The sequence below is a fragment of the Drosophila simulans genome, chromosome 3R (assembly GCF_016746395.2).
Source record: "Drosophila simulans strain w501 chromosome 3R, Prin_Dsim_3.1, whole genome shotgun sequence".
NCBI lineage: Eukaryota > Metazoa > Arthropoda > Insecta > Diptera > Drosophilidae > Drosophila > Drosophila simulans.
This window is the reverse complement of record NC_052523.2, coordinates 1,608,103-1,632,312: the sequence shown is the minus strand read 5'-3', so window position 1 is coordinate 1,632,312 and position 24,210 is coordinate 1,608,103. Positions and strand designations below refer to the sequence as shown.

At 44.7% G+C, this 24,210-nt stretch overlaps 1 protein-coding gene across 1 annotated transcript; it reads left to right on the top strand.

Annotated features, from left to right (window-relative positions):
• Positions 1–13,951: 13,951 nt before the first annotated feature.
• Positions 13,952–14,978, top strand: LOC27206800. Its single transcript, XM_016182604.3, has 2 exons — positions 13,952–14,509; positions 14,561–14,978. The coding sequence occupies exons 1-2, from the start codon at positions 14,486–14,488 to the stop codon at positions 14,900–14,902; spliced, it is 366 nt and encodes a 121-aa protein (XP_016033240.1). The 5' UTR covers positions 13,952–14,485; the 3' UTR covers positions 14,903–14,978.
• The last annotated feature ends 9,232 nt before the right edge of the window (positions 14,979–24,210 follow it).

Sequence of the window (24,210 nt, the reverse complement as noted above, 5' to 3'; positions counted from 1 at the left end):
AAGCGCCAGAAGTGAATTAGTTTTTATTTCCAGGCTCTGCCTTCCGCCCCCTGCCCCTTGCCACTTTTGCGTGCAACTTACGTGTGACAGGGCCAGTGTGTGTGGGCAGGACTCAGGAGGACTCTGGCAGGACTCTGGCCGTCGAACTGTCGATGGCTATGTGTGCGCAATTATAATAATTGCAATAATAATAACAGAAGCCTCCAGCAACTTGGTTGGCATGCAACGTGACAGGAGCTGCTTGGAGGAGGACCAGTACACTCAGAAAGTTCTCACTAGCGGCAGGATGCTGCTGATGAATACTATAGCCGGGTATGGTTTAGTGTTTACTGAATTTCTCGCAGTGCAGTGGAATGGGCGAGTTCCGGCCAACAGTTGTGTGCGCAAATCGCTCCGTTGTTTACCGAGGGCATTAAAGGCTTTCCTGCCGCACGGCCCACGGCCCACGGCCCAAGGACCGAGGCCCGAGGACCACGATCCGGGGCTCGAACGACGTGCCTAAGTAAATAGAGAGGACACCAGGAGATGGAAAGAATAGCAGCTCACTTGGGCTCAGACTCAGCCGCATGGATTTAAATTCCCCGCGCGCCGTTGTCCTAATTACAACTGCCAACGCTTGGCTGGCTCTGACAGCACTTGCCACCCCACAGGATCGGGGATTCCCCTGCCGTTTCCCGTTCCCCGCTACCCTCTCACCGCTCCTCTTAACGTGCTTAATGCCAATTAAGCGTTTGCCAAACACCCTTCCCCGCCCCATCCAGACCCCTTTGTCAATGTCACCCTCTGGTATTTACACTCCGCCTTTGATATTTCGCTTCGCATTGATTTTATTTTTAATATTTTTGATTCTTGCTGGATTACTGGATTACTGTTTGCCCAACTTTTCCGATTTGTCTGCGATGTCCTGTGTCCCGCACTTCCGTCAGCCTCGTAGATAGTTGTAGTTAATTGGATTTATGCTGGTGATTGGGTCGTTGTTGGAACTTGCATACCCTGTACTTCTAAGGTCAAAGGGGAATATTCGGTTGGTCGAAAGGTATCTGATACGTAACTCAACGGAAAGATGTATATTGTTTTATACCATGAGAAAGGCATACAATGTGCTTTAATCTTGGAACTGAAATTTGTTTCTATACTCATGTGAGATCAAGTAGATGTCGTATATATTCTAGCCTTAAATCCTTTTTAACGAAAAGATGCTGGGTATCACAGAATATTGCCTATTTTATTTGATGTGGGATTGAGTTGCCTTGGCGATCGTTTTCAAGGTATCCAATTTATGCTGTCAAAATATGCAAGTAATTGAAACTCGATAATGAGGTAGAAAACGCATGGGAAACTTTTGCCATGACGTCGCAGTATTATTTTCATAGAATCCATGGGGAAGTGATTTTCTTCATGGCTAAAACGTAATTACTGAGTAAGAAAACAAACAAAATTCTTTGTTGATTGCTATTTTAGCTACAGCAAATGAAATTTATGTAATAATATTAGGAAAAGAAATGAATTTTCGTTTAAAAGGAGTCCGTGATTGAGTCAGAATATTTAAAACTGTGGAAATCCATCACGCATGATTTGGAATCCCTAACTGTTGTGATTGGTTTGGATTCAGGGCTTATTGTAACCACATGATACGTTTTTTGTGGACGAGGCTTTGAACCAGTACTTTTAGTCTGGCAAATATCGAGATTAAGCTCAATAAACCTCAGAGAACCTCGGTTAGCCCTTTCGCCTGCCCAATCCAAAACAAGAGGATCGGCTGTAAGGGCCTGCTAATTGATATGGGCTCTGAGATATGCGCAGTCTGGAGCCAGTGCTACTTAATTCCCCTCTTTAGATCGCCCCGACCCACTGCCGCATCCACTGGGTGATTAAACTGCCGTGCGAATTACCGCATCTGCAACAACTGGACAGCATATGCTGGAAACCCGAGACAAAGGCTGAGCCAAGTCAGCCGTCTTATGAAAAATATGGAAACAAAAAGTTGTACAAAGGCAAAAATGAGGCAGAAACAAGAGATGCCATGCCGGCAGCCAAAGATCAAATGGCGCAAATCTTGCAGATACAAAGATACTTTTCGACTGCGGTTTTGCGGATTGGGCTGGGCCTCGACTTCGGCTCCAGCTGGATGGGTCGGGATGCCCGAATGGGCATAACCGCAGCCAGGGGTCGCACCAGCGTTCCAGCCAGCCAGCCAAGTTCAAATTTAAAGCACTCGATGGCAGGCAACGTTATACGGCACATAATTTGAACTTAAAAGCTGCCTAACAACCGGTTGGAGGGATGGCCGCGGCAGCCTTTCGAAAAGAATAATAATAGTACGAAATTATAAATGGTTTGCTCAGGGTCGGGGTGTCTGATCCCCAGTCTATTGGGCATGTTCTGCAAACTGTCCCTGGTTACTTGCCAGCTCTCGGTCTCTCCAGCTTCATTCTTCCCTTTGTTTGCTTTATGATAGGGCTTTCCTAGCTACACTTCGGGTGCTCACCAGACTTACACTGAGCGAAATGGTGGTATACTCCTAGCTCCTTAACGGGATGTCATGAAACGAGGACAGAACCCCTTTCATTGATATTTCATGGTAGGAACCATAATCAAAAATTCTGATGAAGTCGTAAGTTTGAAACACTTCACATGAATGTTTTTTTCTCTTGTATCTACCCCCTTCTTTCTGCCAGTGTACATAATATGGGTAAGCTCCTTGCCCCTGGCCACGCAACCAGACATCCCCTCCTTGGGCATGCCGATGATTATTATGTATGCTCAAATTCTATGCACGTACCGGCAGTGAAGCTTATCTGTATCGAATATGATTAAGTGCGCTGCGCTGCGCTGCTCTCCTCTCGACCCTCTGCCCAAGTCGTCTAGGCAGGCTGGAACCACATTCAGAGCCAGAGCCAGAAAAATCAAGAACTGAGAGCTGGCCCAGTCGGAGGCACAAAAGCAGAGGCAAGGCCCCGTCGGACCTGAACGTGCAACATTGAAAGGGGCACAAAGGAGCGGAGCGAGCGCTAAGTAAACACAAACAATTGCTGGCAGCATCGCAGCAGCATTCAACATTCAGCATTCAACTGCAGCGCATAGCTTCGGCCTCAGCTTCAGCTGCAGATACTGATTCTGATTCTGATTCTGAATCCGCCTGGCAGGCATCCAGATCCAGACGCGGCCTGCAAATCCTCACAGTCATCTTCCATTTCGGGCTCAGACGGCGGCGGTCCACTTGGCATTTGCATTTTCTGGATAATTCATTAAATGCAGGGCTGCTTCTCGGCTGCCTGCTTTTTACTTCTCAAATTGAATAACACACAAAGCGAAATTTGCATTTCTTTTGAATTAAATGGAAGCGATGGAGGCTTCCTAGTATACTAAATACTTCTGTTGAATTCCAACAATTGCTTTCATTCATCGCTTCGAAAGGCAGTTATTCACGGGCACCCATGTGTTTTCACTCGAATATTCAAATTATGTTTATCGATTTTCATCTCCTTTGAAAAGTCACAAATGGCCGGGCGCATGAGAAAATTCGTAATGGAATTAGGGCTGATTGAAAGGCAGCTTGTTTAAATTAATTTCAATACATTCCAGTCGCTTTGATAGGAAGTCCGATTACATTAAATGGTAAATGTGATTATTTGGAAGGGGCAGATTCGATATTTTATTGACGAGTCAGTATAGGCCTGAATATTGAACGATATTAAGTGCCAATTCAAAGATATTTTAGACTAATAATAAGTAGCTTAAATTAAGCAGCATATTATCAAATAAAAGCAAATATAGCAACTTTAAAGTGCCATTTATAAGACGTTCGAGTACTTGACTTTATGTGTGAGTCCAGAGTAATGTGTGTAGTCAATTAATTCACCCCTTGGTAATTACGTTACATTTCGTTTGACATCACAATCTTTATTCATTATGGAGCTCATTTGACATCAGCAGCAGGCGCATTCGAAATTAGCATTTTGCGAGATGTTCTCAATCGCTTTGCGACAATTTGTAATCGAACTAATTAGTATGCAGGTATCGCAAGTGGGGCCATAAATCTGAGTGGTCGAGTCTGGCAGATAAATAAGAACGAAACATGTTTGTTAATCCCCATCACTCGATTTAATTATATTGATGTGATCCCTGAATTTATGCGATCCGCTCGAACAGCACTCTATGGCACTGGAAGTGTGTTTCGATTCGGTTCGCGAGCGGGTTCAAAGGCCAGCTGATATCGACCTGGTCGAGTGAGGGATTGGAGTTCCCTGGGATCTCGGCCCTCGAGTAGTCTCGAATCTTTCCCAGCATGTGCAAATACGCTCCACTCTACTGAGCTGAGCTTCCCATGATTTATTTGATTTATAGCAATTGCTTTTTATATTGCTTGTTGTTCGGCGTTTTTCAACTCAGATTCGGATTCTTATTCCGATTCCTTGGGCACTTGAGCTTCTTTCTTCTTTTACGTTTTCGTTTTTGTGTGCGCCTCTTGAGATCGCCGCATTAAAATTCAACTCGTACTCAAGTCGTGAAATGCTTAATACTTGAGATACTTTTGTACTCGTTGTATTTGCATTTACATTTCGGAGACACTCGACTGTGAGCAATTTTCTAAAGGCTTTCCTCGCTCCTTCCGCGCCCTTCCATTAGGGGTTGTTCCACCAGAACGAAGTGCATACTCGTATATTAAATTGCTTCGTATGGCGCATTAATGATTCCGGGGAAGGTCGCCTCTTTCAACCTGTCATTAAGCAACCAGATACGTTGTACTTATTGCCAGATACTCGCTTACAGGGATGCTCCCATCCATCCATCCATCCATTCGTCCGCTTGTCCGTCCGTTCATCCTAACTGTGAAAAGGTGCAAACATCCTGAACTCTCGTCTGAATGCAAAAAATTGCAAATAAACGAAGGAGGAGGAGGAACCCTCTTCTCGGGCTCCTGGGAAATTCACACGGTGCCGAGGAGGAGTCCTTGTGGACGAACAATGCCGGGCAGCAGAACGGTAAATGTGTGTCGGGCCAGATAAAAACCAGATCCCAACGAACTCGGCTGCTGTGCAAACAATTAAAGTGACGAGGACGACTAAGGGGCGGACATCATCGCAAGGTGCAGCTTGCATCGCCGTGGCACTTCCGCTGAAAAATCCAGCGAGACACAGTTTCAGCTACACGGAAAAAAGTATCTCGGGCGCGTACATGCAGATATTCCGTCCATCTTGTCAGGATGGGTTAGGTTGGAACTCTAGATACTGACCGTGTATCTAAACTTACATTTTTGGATGATTGAAAATGTTTCATTATTAGTAATCGAATGTCTGCAAACTCTTCTTTGGCGATGGGTTATAAAAGTGAGAGCAGTGCACATCCACAGCAGTAGAAGATACATATGCGGGTGTTTGTACAAGTGCCGAAAATAAAACGCAGACCGAGATTCCTCCTTTGATGTGTTAGCTCTGAAATATTATTATGATTGATGGGCCCGAAAGGAAAACGAATCCAGAACATCAGGCGCACGAAAATCGAAGTAGAAGAACTCGAACGAACAGAACGGTCGAGCGTCGCATGATGTGAGTTATGTTCATTGGAAATGAGGCCTCGGAATTAGTGGGGATTGTTCCATCCTCAAGGACTGCGACTGGGCCTCACCCATTGTGCATTGTCGAGTCCGCTCCTTTCCGCATGTTCCTCCACTTTTTGTTCGGGACGTCATGCGTATAGAATTTCATTTGATTGAGCGCTTAATCAAGCAAACATTAATGTGCACTTATTAATAAAAAGTGTTCGGGCACCGTTTCATTTATCGTTTATCTGCTCAGTCGTGGCTGAGTGAAGCCCGTGGATTGCCGGACTGCTGGTCACGACGATAATGACTGGGCAAAGGATCGATCGGTGGTTGTAAATTAAAAAATGTGTATAGGAACGTTATCTAGAACTCGGGGCGCATAGAAAAGGGTACGAATCTATTATACTTTTTATGGGTGGAAAAAATCGTTTGAGCCGCAATCAATCGCCGTTTGAACTTTGTACAGCAAAACCCAGCCGAATTAGTCAACAAAAGTTTATCTTTGAAAAGGGTAAATGGGTAAATGAATAAAGCAATGCTATATATAAATAATATAGCGGAGTCTTGTGTTATATATACCATGGAGTTGTATAACTTTTCATAACCTTTCCTTAGCTAGGAAATACGAATACCTTCGCCGAAAAGTTCCTATTGAATGGGTCCGCTGGAAACCCGTAACTCTGTGCAAATTTCATCCGCACGTTGCACCCAGCTTATCCATCTGAGCGGGAGTTCCTCGGGGAACCGACCACCCATTGATATCGCCTCGTAATCATGGACCAGTTTACAAGCTGAGTTATGTCATGCCCAACCAGATCCAACAAAGGCCCAATCCCCCGGTCGCCATAACCCATTGCAGAACGAAAAGAGACTCCCGCTTTTTCTAAAACCTCCATTGTGTGGCAGCGAGTTGATTGTTTCATTTGCATTGTTGATGCTGCATGGCAGCTTTTTTATTACCGGCATTATTATTTTGCGTGTTATTAAAGCGCAAGCATTCTCTACCGATATGTGTGGATGTATCCGAACGGTGTTCAGTTGTTCCTCCTGCTGGAGCCTAAAAAACAGTCGGCGGATGTCGAGCTATGGAGAGGGGACTTTAAGCTGCTTTCCGTCTGACTGAATCGGACGGCCTTTCGCAGTGCTGAGCCGCTCTTTCCTTTCTTCAGGCCCTCAAAAGGCAGAAAAAGCAGAGCCCCAGACTGGCCCATAGAATTTGTATGAAATTTAAATACCTATTCAGCATTCAAAATGCGAGGCAACTGCGCAGAGACCTAAATACTTAAGTAGTTTCCGAGGGCTGCCAAAGACACTCGGCAGAGGAGGGCGACACAAGGCGGCCCTTTCATATGCAGACACACGTTCTCCTCCGCGGAGGAGGCCCCAGATACGAATTCGGATTCGGATTCGGATTCGAAGTCGGATGCAGATGCCGGCAGACAGATAGAGATACTCGGATACCCAGATACTCAGATACTTAGATACGGGCGGGCATAGCGAGCTGATTATGCCTCCAAACTACGAGCACTTCAAATTGTGTGTGCCTCACGTAAGATTTAATCTTTATTGATTTATTTTGTTTGGCTTTAATTTATGACGCCCGAGTAGGCCATCATTTTTTCTATACATATGTACATCTCTCCTCCTTCGCCTGCTGCACAAGCCCAAATGAGGAGTGGCACGGGGTATCGGTAGTCGGGGCTCACCATGGCTTACCCAGCTGTGCCATATTTCACCGGATAGGATGGCAGTGTAATTTGCATTGTGGGCGTGATAATTAATCAAGACATTGTTGCGGGCTCCAAACATGAGCTAATCAGTTGTGGATTAAATTGGGGAAAGTTGTAGTGAAAGACTCCCTTTGCCATTTAGTATTAAGGGGTTAATGAAGAAAAGAAATCATACGTGTAACCTTTTTCACTTACCCCCCACCTTTCAAGAACAAACTTGGAGGTCCCCAAGGCCTGGAAATGCTTTCTCATAATAAAATGAGTTAGGAACTGTTTTGGTTTATGTAAACACCATTCCTCCTCGCTTCTCGTGCACCTGTTCCAATATACGTTATTCAAGGAAAGCACCTTTGATTATATCCCTAGCAATGTCGTCGTCGAGCTGCAAACTTTTCAGCTTGGCTTCCTCCCCCACGTGGCCCCAGATTCTTGGATTACAGCCTGTGGCAACTTATCAGCTCCTCCCCCGTCGTCATGGCTGACAACCCTTGCAGGTAACCTTTCATTTAACATTAACCACCAAATCCCAGCAGCCGACTACTATTCACTCCCCTTCGCTCGAGCTTCCTTACCGAAACTTCAGACGGGCAAAAGGAAAATGTAACGCACCGAAACGCTCTTGTAACTTGCTATCCAGTTAAGTTAAAAGTTTTCGCCGGAGCAGAAACCGTTAATCAAAATTAATTACACATAACCAGTGCCAGTCCGCCCGATCCCCGCTACCCGCTCCGCCTTCTTCATCCGGAAAAGTACGTGCCACGCCCACATGCGACATGCAAACGAAGACAAGAAAAACGCCGAAGCAGCAATTGTAATTTACTTAATGAGCAACATTTAGCCAGCCGACGAGTCCAGATGGTCATAATGTGAAAGAATCGGATGAGAAGGAGGGGGAAAACTACTCTTGAAGGGATGGCAATTGGTATCCAATAGGTATTGGTATAATAGTGCTACGTAATTCAGATTAAGGCGGATTTTCCAACTATGAAATATCTTATATTATATTCTAACTATATATAATAGTGTTGCTATTCGGCAAATAAGTATTAGTGTATTATGCCTTGGCAACCAGTATATAGGTATAGGAAACTATTAATTACATAAAATTCTGATAAGGCCTTTAGAAATGATATATATATTAATATATATTTCATTATAATATGTCAGATATCATAATATCTGTCACATCTTTGGATCAGATCTATCGATTGGTAGTCAAATGAGTATTAGACTAATAATGACTTATTTGCCATCTCTAACTTGATCGGACTGGAGACAGATGAGCACGCACGGTGGACATGGAGTAACCGATGTCGCCAGTTGGCCACTGCGCAGTTGTGTAATTAAAGTTTGCATGACCGGCGTTGCATTTTGAATTCGAAATGGGACGACGAAGGTGCGTCGCCACCCGCAATCCTCCAGGGTATTTACGAACCCGAAGACGTGGACACATCAACCCCAACCCGCATTTACATGTCGCATGTTCTTGGCATTTAATGAGTGCTACGCACATGGAAAAATGTTGTGGCAAGTATTGATTTTCTAATCGTTTGCGGTCAATTTATTGAACTCCCCAATTATGCGGCACTAACTTGATTTTAATTGGGCTCTGCGAAGCGTTTAGTTGAAATGGTAATTAAATATGAAGTAAATGGAGCCCATGTGCATGGATCGAAATGTTCCAATCGACAGACAACCGAATCATTGATTTAAACGAGAGAGTATACCTTTAGTCCAACCAATAGCATTTTATTGCTCATTTCAATAGCACATTGTATCACTTTCCAGACCTTTTCTCTGAGTGCACTTCGCCATTCTTCCCCTCCCAAAGTCGCCTCCCTCCAACTGGAACTAGATCTATCTGTCTGGGTCCGCTTCTGATATCCGCAGACCCAAGTTTGCAGATCGATCGACTGCCATGTTCGTAGGCACGACGTGTTCTTAAGTAGGCTGCTGGTAAGTGGACATTAGGGGCATTCTGCGGATGCTATGTAGGCATATGTGAGACCTTTTATAGAGCAGCGACTGACAGCCACTTGCCATTGCCATTCTCCTCGAGTGGCCATCGAGGAGAAATCGCCGAGAACTCCATGCTGGAAATAGCCATTGCTATTGACGGATGTGTGTTGGACTCTCCGCAAAAGTACATGAGATGTTTGTGCCGCACAATAGGCTCTTTCTAGGTAGAAAGCGTGGTAGCTTCAATGACGACCTTTGTACGTGTCGAACTGAAATTTCATACATGTGTAACCATTGTCAACCTATTAGAACCAAAGAATAAAACCTAAGAATAGAATCGCCAGACACGTCAGTAAACGTTTTGAAATCATTTTATACTTGTTGCACCGCAGTATCTTAGCCAAGGTTCCCTGTAGTAGTGTTTTTTGGTTACTTTTAGGTATTTTCAACCTATGATTAGTTGCATCAAAATATGTACAGTACTAGTGATACCTTGTGATATGGAGATATAGTAACTAACTAGCGTATATACATAAATGTAATATTTACTAATTGCGGGAGATCTCTAGGGGTTTATCAACTTGCAACCTATGCTACCATTTCAATTGAAATATTTTATCTTAAAACTCAATAGTACTGGGAAATCGGAAGCCCCCCAGTGTGAGCGGTATTCCCAATGGCAATATCAGAATGGCACTCTGGGGACTCTTGAGTGTCCATATGCTATATGGTCTATGTGGAATTGTATCTGGAGTACGAGGACTCCACCTTCCTCCGCATCTGCATCTGCATCCGTATCCGCAGCGCAATCGTCATCATAGTCATCTATTTACAAGTATTTGCGCTGCTACAATTTTCAAACATTTTTTAACGACTTGCGGTTTATGGCGGGTCGGTTTGGCTGGGTTTGGTTCGGGAATGGGCATGGGTATGGGTCCACAGTTTCGTGCGGTATGCCACACATGGCATCCCCTGCCCGACCCCTCTTGCTGCTGATGCATTCATGTGGAAATGAGTGTAGCCAGAGCACAAAGTTGCATGTGCAGAGGGAAAAATAAATGTTACAATGAACTCAAATCGTGTGTATTATGTCTGGGTTGTTCCTGTTGAAGATTGTTCCGAAATACTACATCTGTGCACTAAATCAAACCTTCTACACCGAAGTTGCAAGTACAGACTTACAGATTTCAGTGATTTTTCTCAGTGCACAGATGCGAGAAAAGCGAAACAAAATAGAAAAGAGGAAAGCAAACAAAACCAAGCCTCGCAGTGGGAAAACAATGCCAGTTTGCGCTGCTTCTGCTTCTGCTGGCGATGGCGATGGCGACTACATAAGTGGTAATAATAATTCCGCTCAAGAGGCGTCGCCCGGCGTTTCATTTCAATGACACACAAACCAACAACGACGACCGCCTCTGCTGCTGATGACGACGACAACGACGATGACGTCGAGACGAGGAGGATGGGGTTCCATGGGAGGCTGGGTGGTTGGGTGGTTGGGGGACACACTGGAGACGACAATGACGGCGCTGCTGCCTCATGATGCCGCTGACGTGAATGGAGAATTACTGAATGCTAGGTGCAGCGGCAGCTAAATCCGTGTTTTTGTCATCGGACGACCCGCATCGCCTAAGCCGCACATCGTACATATGATCCGATATGAGCCGCATTCGGAGGAGGCAGACCCACAAGGGTAGTTACCCTGAACGACACACAACGAATGCTGAATGTCCTTCCATTGAATGCAGATCTAATTTCCAAAGCGGAGGATTATGAAGCTATTAAGAGCTCTAAATAGCGAGTATTATCTAACCAATAGTTCTATCGAAATTGGCACTAACTGGCGGAAAAACTTGGCTCGAATTAGTTGAGAGCGTGTTCATCAGCAGGGGCGGAACCATCCCACCTTCCCTCAGCCGCGCCCCTATTGTTTTGCGATGGCTTAATATTGCTTATGCACGACTCGTCACTCATTCATTGCCCCAACCGACTGTCTAATAGGGGGATACTCCGCCCCCCCTCCCGTTTGACGCCCTGAAAATTCAACGTCTGCTGGTGGCTCCTTTGATTGCATTGTCTCTTCATGGTCTCGGGTTCGAGTGGTTCCTGGCATCGCCTTTCCCCCACCCTTTCTTTTTATAGTTCTCAGGGAGCCCTGCAGGCACCTACCCCTACCCCTACCCCTTCCCAAGCTCCTGCCCTTCAGGTCCAGTGGCTTATTTCGTGGCAGTTCGGTGGGGAGCAACTGCGGCGAATTATACAGATCAGACCCATTTACGAGTATATGTTATACGGTTGAGTCTTGTGGATCTGGCTCTTAGTCTGGCTTTGCCTGCTGAAACACTCGATCCCCACATAATATTCTGGTATCCGCCCATGTACCGATTTCAACGCTTCTTGCTGCCACTCACTTGACATACAATTATGTTGATGACATTGTTGTTTATATGCTTCTTTTTTTGCTGCTGCTGCCGTCGTTGTTTTTGCTTCCCCCCACTGCAGTGCGGGCAACAACAATGCGCACCATTTTTATGGGCATTCTGGTGCTGCGGACTATGTATACCGCGACATACGGGCTCCCTCCTCGTGCATCTCGCAGATCTGTCTTGGGGCATGGCTAAATTTCCTGCACCCGGTGTTTTATGCGAAGGGTACGCTGCATATGGCAAAGTTCATGTAACAGCCGATTATTATCCATACAAGAAAAGAAGTTATCAGCTTTTGATTTTAGATTGATAGTATTATATCTAAGCTATCATTGGCTCTTTCTAGTAACCTTTGTTAGACGGCATAACTCATGCATCGAATTACATAAATTATTGAAGTCGGAAAACTCCACTGTATCTGTGGTGACTAACTTGGAACTCACGGCCCATTTGAAAATTCGACTGATGTAGATGAGGTTTGCTGCTGTTGGGTTTCCCCTTCGACGGAGTCTATATCTGGGCATACATATATGCCCCTTCAAGGCCTCTTGGCCTGTCATCGCAGCCAGAGTCTCATTTATCCATTCCGAGAAGCAGCCGCATAAATTACTGCTTCGGTATGGGACTTCTAAGGATTCCATTCCTGCGAGATGATCAAATGCGTTTGATTGGACAAATGCATGGAGTGGGGAGCGTGGAGGAAGCTGGGCGGCAATTAACTGGTTTTCCTGCTACCGCTCCGCGAGGATGACCCGTAGAAAGCCTAGATTACGCCTAATGAAGAAAAATGAATTGCACCGATGATTCGACAGATTCGGGTTTCCAACGGGGAAAGTTTTCCGCTGCCCTCGGAGGGAGCTTTATCTGGTGAGTTTCCACCCGGCACGTAACACGAAATATGCGTGTAAATTTCATTTATTGATTTATGGCGAGGCACGTAGCTACTACGAGTGTATGTTCATGTGTGGGGAAAGGCATTTGTATAAATACGCAAAATAATGGCATCTCCAATGTGCGAACTTCCCTGACCATAAATCAAGATGAGCCCGGCAAACAAAACGATTTCCCTGCCTCCGCCTCGCCACTCCTCGTGAAAATCCATATACGAGTATTCAGCTGGGCCAGCCCCGCTGGAAAAGTTCTATTTGATTTCGTATTAGAGCGAAACTGCTGAGCTCACATAAATTGCGCTTTTAAACGAAAATTAGTGGGGGCGGGTGGAGCCGGGCGGAACGGAGTCGGGAATCAGCTCGAGAGATTAAAGTTGGCAACGTGCCGCAGTACGTGGCTGGGAAATCATTTCTGGTCCGCCGTTTCTGCCATCTCAGCTCGACTCTGGATCTGGGAGCAGGAACGTGGAAGTTTTTTGGACCGAAAATTACTTGCGCAAATATTGCTTTGTTCAATCGACGCCGCAGCTTGGAAATTATGAGGCAAAACTTGCAGGCGGAGCAATTAGAAAAGTTTTCCCTGGACAACTGTCTCAGATGGCTCGAGGGAACTTCTCGACGGCACACGGAAAACATTCGTTGTGGGAAAGGATGTTCAAGAATAAGCCACTTAAATTTTTAAATTAAATTTTATAATTAAAAATAATTTCTGATTGAATATGGTATCTGAACGGATACCAAGATATTGTTGTAGCTTCGTCAATATTTCAATTTTAAACTTGTTACCACGTCTGTCATTATGTATTTCCTCCGAGTTCCCGAAATGGAATTATCATATAATCCAAGCCCTTGGGCGCACGGGCACTTCTTCAACGAAATTCAATTAAATTTCCCCCGAAGACAACCCGTCCCTCGGAACCCGATGATCTGACAGCCCCTCTATTGACTTTGCAGCCCAAATGAGATTCCCTGTCAAGGCTGAGCGCATGTCCAACGCCCTTCCCGAAATTGTTTAATTGCACACACGCGGTCCGTGGAAGGGCCCTGGATCTCGGGCCACATATCCAGAGTCTACCTGCCCTCTCCCTGTCCAGTTCCATCCCGAGCATATGGCGTGCCCAGCGAGTGGCTCGTAAAAAATTATCTCCTGCATTGTTCCGCCGCTCGGTCGGGGTGCCCATAAAATCGCAGTCCCAGATCCGATCCGAACAGTGCCCAACCCAACCCAAACCATTCCAAACCATCCCGAACCAACCCAACCCAGCGCAAGTAACAACCCAAGCGAGCGGCGACGTCGGCATAAATCACTAGGAACTTGTTAATTGTGCGCCTATTTATTAGATGCATTCGGTTTTCGGGAAATTGAGGTGGTAAGTGATGGCCAGACACATGCCGCTAAAAGGGGCAAACAGACATCGAACAGGTGACTGTGTGTGCGAGCCTTCGATAAGGCAGAAGGGCTCCGAGCCAAAGTCTGGAAATCAAAGAGGCCGTTCGCGGAACTCACTTCAATCGGCCTCCAATAAACACCAAAGCCTGCTCCCCCACTCAACACCTTTGTGAGGTTGGAGCAATTAATAAGATGTACATATTTCGGGATGTTCGGGATAATATATATATTCGACAGATCTATTGCTTACCTCACTCACAAGTATCTGCAAAAAGATAGTCAGCAGAAGATTGAGAACACATCATTAAGATGTCAGTGAGCAAACTTGAAAAATAATATGCATGAGTAATACAAAATCGCAAGTGTAATTAAAGATTCGAGCCACCTACCTGGATGGCTGGTTCTTGGGTGGTTCTACCGCTTTTTATCTGAATTCAATTTTATTTTGCATTCAAACTTGTTTTGCGCACCTTCATCTGTCGAATATTCTGAGCTTTTGAACACTTCACATCTAGTTGCAATTCGGTGTCAGTGGGTACAACACCATGTCTTCCAGACTAGTATCTCTGGTGAGTCCGAAAGTCATCATGAATTATTCTTTATAGAGTGACTATTCCCAGTGGATTCTCATCCTGAGCTTGAGTTACTCAAAAGTCACACCAGCCTACGGCAGGGGCTACCAGCTGGAGATCAATCATCCAGATGGATCGGCTTTTCGACGGGAATCGGTAATCGCAGATACTGACGGAAATTCAGAGCTCGATGGGGAGATTAAGCAAAGGTTCCCAGCGCCGCATGAAGGATGGTTACTGCTCTCCTACAAAATCGGATCCAAAGGATACAACATACGATACTCCTACAAGGCGGACAGTGACATTTCCGTAGTGCCGATGGTGGCTAAAAACGAAACATTCTCTATAAAACGAATCGGAGTAAACGCTCTGAAGTCGACTGCAGGTTGAATAATAATTGTATATTAAATATTGTCAATAAAAAAATATATAATGAGTAAATACGGTAAGTTCGAATGGAAAATTAATACATCATATTAATGTGGTGAGGGTGGTCATTACTAGACTATATTACTATTTTCAGTGTTATAGAGTACTTTAATAGTAGTTCATGGTATTCAGATGAATTCATGAATGTAGTGTTTGAAAACCATCTGGGTTGTTTGATTATATTTTAGTTTCTATTACGATCACTCTAGATGCCCACCTATGTTAACTGTCATTTCACTTATTATAAATTATGTCGATTGGGTGACAATTAAGTGAGGCTATAAAGCCGAATCCTATTCCGGTAACCCCAACCCTACTCCTCCGCCCATCGCAACAATTTATCAGTTGGCAATCCGAACCATTTGAATCAACATAAGCGGTAACAAATATTTATGGGCAATGGAGCGAATGTTTCCATTCCGAAGCGCTTATTTATTTGTGAAACAACTTTTCCAGGCAAATACAGACCCACACAATAAATAGTACGACTGCGTGTGTCCACAAATACACGAAATTCTGAACACAGTTTTATGTATTTGGTGTGTACTTTCCTGCCATGCCAGCTAACATTTAATGTTTTTATTTGGTTTCGTTAATGACAATGCTTTGTTGCCAATATTGACATGTTCTCTATCTGTCCCTGTTTCAGTTGGAGCGTTATAGACACAGATACAGATGAGGTCGAAACACGCCAAAGAAAGTCATTGGCGTTAAATTCTATAGTTGATGTCGACCAGAAAGCAAAGCACCTCGTAAAAATGCCAAATTACGGGTTGTTGCAACTAGTCAGTCTATTTGGCAAAACTATTAGTAGAGTTACTAAGAACGTAATCCCAGAGATATAACAGTTTACATTACACATTAAAACTGCACATTATTTGCCATTTGGGTTACTTTTAATTAAAACATGCTATTAAATAAGTTTTGTTTTAAGCATACGAGCAAAATAATTAAAGAACTTTATCACAATTGTATTGTCGCTCATTCAAGAATTCTTTGGGATGTACGGGGATCAGTATTAAAATATTAGATATTAAAGCTTGCAAAGAATCTTTGTTGAAAGTTCAAAAACCAGAACTGGAAAATACAAAAATGTTTATTCTATTAAACTTTTCGAAATTAAATTAGCTTGTATAGTTCAGCTGTCATGACTTGCACAGATTAAAGACTTCGTTAATTACAACATCAGGCAATTGACTATTAAAGTATGACTCTAAAAACAGAACACTGCGTGAATTCATTAATAGAGTCACACAACGAAAACATAATTCAATGATCTGAACTAAGACAGCTTGATGATGTAATATTTCAAGCGTTCTTAAAATAAATAAAAATCCAGACCTATGTTAAACCCTTAGCCCAAACTACAACGAGACTCCCAAAGAAAGGCCGTGCTGAAATTCGAATTGTTTAAGCGAACTATTTCAGCTTTATACCAATAATACAGATATTCCTTGTAAGTTCACCATTAACCCGACTGTGCTGGTATATAAATAGGCTGTCAAGTCTTTGCCTTAGAAACCCCAGGGTATCAGTAGCTTCGGCAACTTAGTTGGCCTTTTGTAGCCCCTGTTTGTGTTTGCCTAGTTGGTTGACGATGATGATTGCCAACTGTCGACAAGGGCCGCTGTTGTTGTCTATTTATAAGAATTGTATCTGCACTCGGCGAGCCCTGCTGTGCTCATTTGTGTTTTCAGCCGGCAAACACTGATATAGATATAGATACAGATACAGATACAACTACAGATACAGATACAGATACAGATACAAGGCTCGTCGGGGGCCAAACAGACATCCGCACATGCGATGTGGCGTTCAATTACTTTCATAAATTATCGATAATTGCCTAATGCGGTTATCAGCAACAAAGGCGCGGAACTATCTCCGAAGGAGTACCATCGGAGCTCACTGCTCCACTGGGGTGCACGGGTGGGCCACATCCATCTGAAATTCATAAGCTCATTAACTTTTCAGCAAGCAGACTGGCAATCAGTAGTCGGCAGCCAGCAATTTCCCAGGCTGGGCAAATACAATTAAAATGCCATAAAGCAAATTAGCCACGACAAACTTTTCATATTTAGCCGCGAGCTGTGCAAATTAGATGCGACAAGATGGGCTGAAATGGGAGCCCCGCTTCTCTGGGGGCAGGGCGACACTAAAACACATCCTGCGCCTTCGTAATTGCCAGGCGGAGCACTCGTGGCTGGCAACTTCAGCGAATTGTGGCAATTATGTGGCACAAAGTAAAGTAGAACTTACTGCGACAGCCCCGAGGTGCTGGCGGAATCCCCGGGAAAGCTGCAATCTAGAAGGTGAGGGAAATCTCTTTGATGACCGGATTGTAATTGATTCGCCTCCTCCCAGCTGCCTATATACGGTTGAATTATGGAATCAAATCTGTTCAGTGTAGCGAGTAGCAATAACCAATTTTGTCGCGAGTTTCTCGGGAAACAGCTGTTATATCTGAATTCAACGTTATAGTCGAGTTTCTCGACTATAAGATACCTATTACGCAGCTAGTTGTGGTACATCAGTCTTAAATCTGAATGCTCATTATTAACTTTTTGGATTTTATAGTGTCCTGATCTGATATGAGCGTTAATACGGACAGACAGATGAACATGGTCACATCGACTTGGCTAGTAATCCTGATCAAGAATATTTACGCTTTGTAGGGTCAGAAAGACTACCTTCTACCTGTGATTTGTTTTAATAGGACACAGAACTGTATATACATCCTGGGACTAATTTCAAATAATAAAACCTTATTATTTCTTTAAAATGAATATGCCATGCATGTAACCAGTTTTTGTAGTCTGCGTTTAGACTAAAGACTAGTAAACATTTTGCAGTTTCCTGCGTTTTTCGTTGTTCATTATAACTGCTACAATTAATTAAAGCAGCCCCTCTTTTTCATTGTTGAAAGCTTGATATTAAAGAGGAGGGGTATTCGAGAGGACTGCTATCTGGAAATCTCAACTAACCCCCTGTGCAACCTCATCCCCCCGCGTTCTGAGACCTGCCGCAAGTGCATTAAATTATAATTATTTGTGCATGACAAAGGGTCATGAAACATGCCTAATGACACATTTGCCACCGTCTGGAACAAAACGCGGCCTGCCAACACAGCAACAACACAGGCGAGGGGGTGGCTGGGGGGATTCCAGGGGCGGGAAGGTCGCGACTCGCCCGGCCAGGGGCAGACTCTACGTGTCTGCCTCTCGTCAGGATAGCTCCGACTCCGACTCCATCCCCGACCTCTTTTACGAGTATGTATATCGCTACAATTAACCACGCTCGTTATGTTCCGGGCGTGCGGCAGCCGAAAAGAAATTAAACTAAATTGCTGCAAAACTGAAAATTTCCACTTGTAATGCAACACCAGGAACACAGAGGTTAGGTCGATGGAGTAAGGTTTCAGCCTGATGTCGAGGCTATATATACCCTTAAAGTTGCAAGTTTGTATATTAGAAAGGCACGGGATTGATTTAGTTTTATATATTATTACTAATGTTACGCAAGAAGCAAGTTTAAAATAATTGGAATAATCACTTCAAATATTTATCCCTTTAACGATAAGGCCGCTGATAAAACAGTATTTTGGAACTCCTGCCTACTTCGCAAAGTAGAGTATAAAGGCACTGTCCAAGGCAATCAGGTTTTGGGCTAATGTCTATTAGGCATTTGCTTTGCTGAAAGTTTTCCGCCCACCTTCCCCGCTTTTCCGACCCCTCCGACCCAGAAACTTTTCATTTGCTGCACAGTGGAATGGCCAAAGTTGCGGAGCCAAGAAGCGCGATAAGAGCACTCGGGAATGTTTCATGTTTTTGCTAAGGGCCGCAGATAAGATCCGTAATGGTGCTCGCCACATTTAGTTGGCTGCACAGTTTGGTTTTGGCTTAGTGACCATTACAGAAATGTTCCCGGAATGTTTCTGGCCGAACCCCTGACCCAGAGTATTGGAACTCTGAGGATCCATCTTTACAGTTTACATGGTATTAAATTAAGTTGATGAAGTAGCAGTAGCAATAGTACTTACGTTTGTGCTTCACATAAGGCAGAGAATTAATAACCCTGGATTTATAATTTAGCATATCCCCAACCAGTTTAGCAGCTGTCTCACCGATCTTCTCATTTCCATTTAAGCCTCACTTTAAGCTGCAATCAAATACCCAGGCCATAAGTAAACCATCCCTTTTCTCGGATTACAGTTATCATATCTTTTTCGATACTCATTCCTGTCGAGCTCGACTCCATCTCCATGGATCTTGCACCACGGTGATTGTCGATGGAAATTTGAGTCGTGGTCATGTCGCATTTGGTTTTTTGAGCTCAGCTTGACGTCCGCCTGCTGGGTTGTTCTTCCTCTTTCGGCCCTAGGTGTTGCAGACAAACAAAACACGGACCAAACAAAATGAAGACCAAAAACAACACAAGCGCGGCACATAAACTAGACAAACATCGATAAGAGCCAACGAAGTCCATTCAAGGGGGCTGGAAATCAGGGGGAGGGGATAGATTCATTCGTAGGAAAACAAAATAACAGAATTTACGGAGCAAATACGGGCGATGGACATGTTTTTGGCCAGCTCGGATGGGTAATGTGGTCGATGGGAAAGAGCCCTCTCTGACCCTTCCCCAGTTTATTATGATTCTTAGGCGAGTTTCTAATTAAGCGGAAGTGCTTCGAAATTAGGCAAAAAGCGGAAATGACACAATGCGAAAGTACGGAGTATGAAGGGTTCTCCGAGAAGCGTCCCTCGAAGTTATTACTCATTTTTCCAACAACCCATATGGCATTAACCACTTTCATTCATGAAGGGACAGTGAGCACTCGAATGGTGAAGCTTGAGAGGTACATTTGAATACATCGCTTGATGTACCCCTGTTATTCTCAATCGGAGGAGTACAATTTTCATTCGCTTGTCCATGTCAGCTTCAAATGGATCGAAATTATTTTCAACTTTAATTTGAAAACGAGTTCCGAGGGAATCGACACCTTAAATGGCTGCCATGTTTAATAAGGAACCCAGTGTCGCGACCCCGTCGTTTTGCTGTTTTCCTCGACTTAGATTCCTTCTGGGGATAATAAGCTTCCCTTCCGAGGGTTCACTGTGTCTGCCTGCATATGTACGTGTGTGTTTGGATGATGGCCAATCCATGTGCGCCAGGTTGTGGCTCCGGCGGCAATTGCTGCCAGCTGTGTTCATAATTTGATATGCGCCGAATTTGATTCGAGCTCTGCTCAGACGTCGCTTTAATTAGCTACAGTTGCTGACTTTTTAATGGACAGTTCGGAGCAGAAGGCTGGGCGAACATCGAAGCAGGGCTTTGTTTATACGCCAGCCCGATCCGATCTGCAATTCAGGTCTGCATTCAGGTCCGCACTCCGGCCGCTTATCAATTGCGCTTAAATCGGGCACATCAATTACTCGTCTGGCACGTTGGCCCGGCAGGCCTATCAATAAATGTGCCGCGTTTCAGGTTTCGTTTTTTCGTTTTCCGAGGCGACTTAATTGAAATACAAGCCGGTCAGGTCGACGCGTTCGCTTTAAGCCTAAGCCGTAAAACTAGACGGCGACCACATGGAAGTTAATACGACGACTTCGATGCTCTTTCGCCGCGGACTTAGGTCGATCCCCTGGTATTAGGGGAATTGGAGCTCAAGCTGGCTGGGAAGGGGCGAGGACTTTGTGGCAGTCCCCTTTCTGCGCGTTTCGATTTACAGCCCGCAACTGGATCTCTGGATTGTGGCAATTATCCGTGAATGTCAAGGAAAACGAGACTTTAAAATGGGGCGATAAGTAATAACAGCTTGTGAGTCACGATGATTGCGACTAGCAGATATAATCAAGCTCGTATTTGGTGGTTCTGACTAGAGTCACCTCTAACACTTACATATTCGATGCATTTTTCATAATCAATATGAATTTCCTTTGTGGTTTTTCCATATTATCCTTCCATATTACTTTGCTAAGGATAAGCCAATACCCCGGTAATCTAATAATAATCTCATCGACCCAAAATGTGTTGCCCAGTGTTGCTGTTTCAGGCACGGCTTTCCCTCTGCTCATCACCCTCATTCCCATTTTCTCGCCCTTTGGCTCAACCTCTGCCCTCGTGTTTTTCCATTTCCCCCGCCAATCGCCCCTCCCACTCATTACGCGATTCGTTATCGGCAGCAGGAACGACGTGAAAGATTTACGCTTCAATTGGTTTTATTTAAGCGCAAAATGCAGGCCTTCGCCTCCGCCTGCGGAGGAACTGGAAACCATCTCAGCTCCTCGGAGTGCCAAGAAATGGAAATGGTTTTGGGAAGCGATGCGCGCCAGTTGCATTGATTTACATGACAATTGCGATGGAGAAGGCGAGGGCGAGGGCCTGAGAAAATGCACACGGGACTGAAAGTCGAGGTGGGGAGATTCCTTATCGGCAGTGCCAACCCTTTGCATGATTTATAAGGCGGGTCTGCTTGGAGCACAGGAAGCAGCAAGCCGCCCGATATCTCTATCTCGAGGGCTGCTGAAGGCAAATCATAAGCGACTACATACGGAAGTCGAAGTTGTACAGCCCTTCCCCTTCCCCTTCCCCTCACTCCACCTTACACGTCGAAATTCGGGCCCAAAAGTTGGGAGCAACCCTTCGGCCGGCGGCGGAACTTCGGCCTGTGCCTGGCTGCCGGAATTTCCGCCTCCATTCTCCATTCGAGTAAATAATTTCCAGAGCCAGTCCTCGCCAGAAAAGCATAAAAAGGAAAAGTAAGTTGTAATAATTTGCATTTGGCTGCCAAATGAATTTAGCCACTCAGGCGAACGGCGGTGCGCTGGGGGTGGTGCGCTGCAGACAGATAACTTTTAACTTCAATTCCGGATAAGTTCGGCCCCGGGGAGAGCTCTCCAGTCAGTCAGCTCGTCGTCAGTCAGTCTGCTCGTCAGCTCGTCAGTCAGCCAGCCACCTGCTGTCAGCCCGGCCTGATTTCCCATTTATTTGCCACCCCGTTGCCTTCTGCACGATCTTCGAGGGTTTCTGAAGGGCAGCTTTTCTTGGCAGTTCTGCATAAAGTTCCGGCTGACTTGCCGGAGTGAATTCACTTAATTAGAGGCAGCGTTTCCGGGCGGAATTTCGCACATGCATGAGAGATCTAAGGAGGCTGCTGCGAAATGGCTTTTAATTAAATTTGCAACGGAAGCAGGGAATCGACACATTTCTCACTTGCTTGTTGCATCGAGGCCGCAAATCGGGGCTATAGCTGCAATTTGCTTAGCTTCTAAGTAAATACATATATTTTAGTATTTTAGCATTGTTAGTCGATGCAGTTGTTAGCTAGTCACTATTATTTCTTTTGAGTGATTACTATAAGCCCACATGTTCCTGCTGTAATGTGCACTTAAATACGTTATGCTCAATAATGATTTTTTCCAATATTCAATACAGATGTCCGGGCTAAAAGCAGCGTGCAGGTAGTCAAGCCTCGAAAGTCCTGCAAATAAGCCACCGCTCGTGCATTTCTCAGTTCACGTGCATCTCTTTTTTGGTAACTCGACTGAAACTGGCACTCCCCGACTGAAACTCCTAAAACGTGGCCAGCCAGGAGTCGAGGGCTGAAAGGAAAGGTAAAAGACTGCTGCCACACGTAAATATTCTATAAATTTTTATGTGCTGCCAGGCTGGCCGGCAGTTCCCATAGTGTAAGTTGTGCCAAGTGTGTTGCACCTGCCCCCGCTGCTTCCTGTCCGTGCGGAGGCTTGTCCTTTCCGTTTGTCCGTGTGTCCGTATGTTCCTTGTTGTCCGGGCCATGTTCGATTGTCTGCCGCCTGTTCAAATATTTTAAACGCCTGCCAATGACTGGGCTCCGCAGGAGGGGCGGGGTGGAGGGGTTGGGAGGTACATTAGCCAACTTTCGTTCACGTAATTGCCATTCTCATTCGGTTTCAGTTGCGAGTGTAGTTTGTACCGGGTTCTGGATGGGATGGGCGGGCTGGAGCGCGGCGGCATTCACTTGGTGTAAACACCTTGTCTGAGCCTTGCCTTGGGGCGAACGTTTCGTAATTCGGCTCTTCTTGGCTCCCGTAGCCGAGCCCCAAAAGTATGGATCCCGATGCTCAGGCTGCGCCCAGAATGCCATGGCAATTAGGCACAAGAGCACTGAGCACGGCACCATGATAGCACGATAATACACTGACAAAAATAGAGACTTTCGAGGTTTTTAAGGGATATTCAAAAACTTCAGAATAAATATTTATTTAGAAACGTTCTAAAATGTTATCTTACTAAGTTATTTAACGCAGATGCTATGTGTCAGCAATGTGGCTCTGGTTCCTTAAGCATTTATAATTAAATTAAGTTTTTATTTTTATTTCTCAGTGATTTTTTCGATGGCATATGGCCATGGCCGCTGTTCTTGCCAAACTGCCACGAGATGAAAGGCAGCACGATTCGGGATGAAATTTCTTAGGTGCGTCTAATGAAAGATTCAAACAAATCGCGATGAATGAGAATGGGCGGATTGGGATGTGACGGGAGGGGACGGAAAGGGTAAGGAAGGAGGAGGCGCCGCGGGTGCAGCCCCAGATCAAAGACTTATCGATTGAAATTCTTGAAGGGAGTTTTCGAAAATCAAATATTTTCAATTTCCTGTCCGTGCCGGCAGAAGGGCTATGTTCAAGCCTAATTCGTTTTGCTCGGGCTTGAGCATTAATGTTCAAATCTTATTTCGTAGGCAGTTCTTAATTAAGTCTGGATACCTCGAGGATTTTGTATGGTAAAATCCAATTATGAACTCATTTTTAGAAACCTCAATTTGCCCTGCGATAGTAAGTTTATTGCCCAATTAAACGTGAAATGTCTACATATGAAGATTGACTATTTATCTACCTAATCAAATTTTGATTATTATTATTGCTTATCCTATAAAACACAAACTATATGTACAGCTTGTTCATAGTAATCGAGAGAACTTTAAACTCGACATAGTTACTAAACGCATCCATTTAAAATGCCCCACCCGAGAAGAGAAGACTGAAAAGTTCGTGGATCTTTTATCCTGTAATTATAAATGGCGCTGCCAAAAAACGGCTTTGAACTTAGAGCCATTATTGCTTTCAAAGTTGCCTTCTGCCCGCGGTTCGGCTTCCGTTTTATGTAAGTCCCGAAAGTGCAGCAATGGAAATGCATATTGCCAATGGCAACAGAAAGGCAAAGCCAGAAATTTAATTACTTTTTATTACCAAGAGGCGGAGGCAGGGCCAACAAACCCAGCAAAGCCACCA

What these genes read in the sequence shown, in the direction of transcription:
- LOC27206800 (XM_016182604.3), top strand. Translation starts at nt 14,486, where the DNA reads ATGTCTTCCAGACTAGTATCTCTG. An exon ending in CTTCCAGACTAGTATCTCTG is followed by an intron (nt 14,510 to 14,560) that starts GTGAGTCCGAAA and finishes GACTATTCCCAG; the next exon opens with TGGATTCTCATCCTGAGCTT.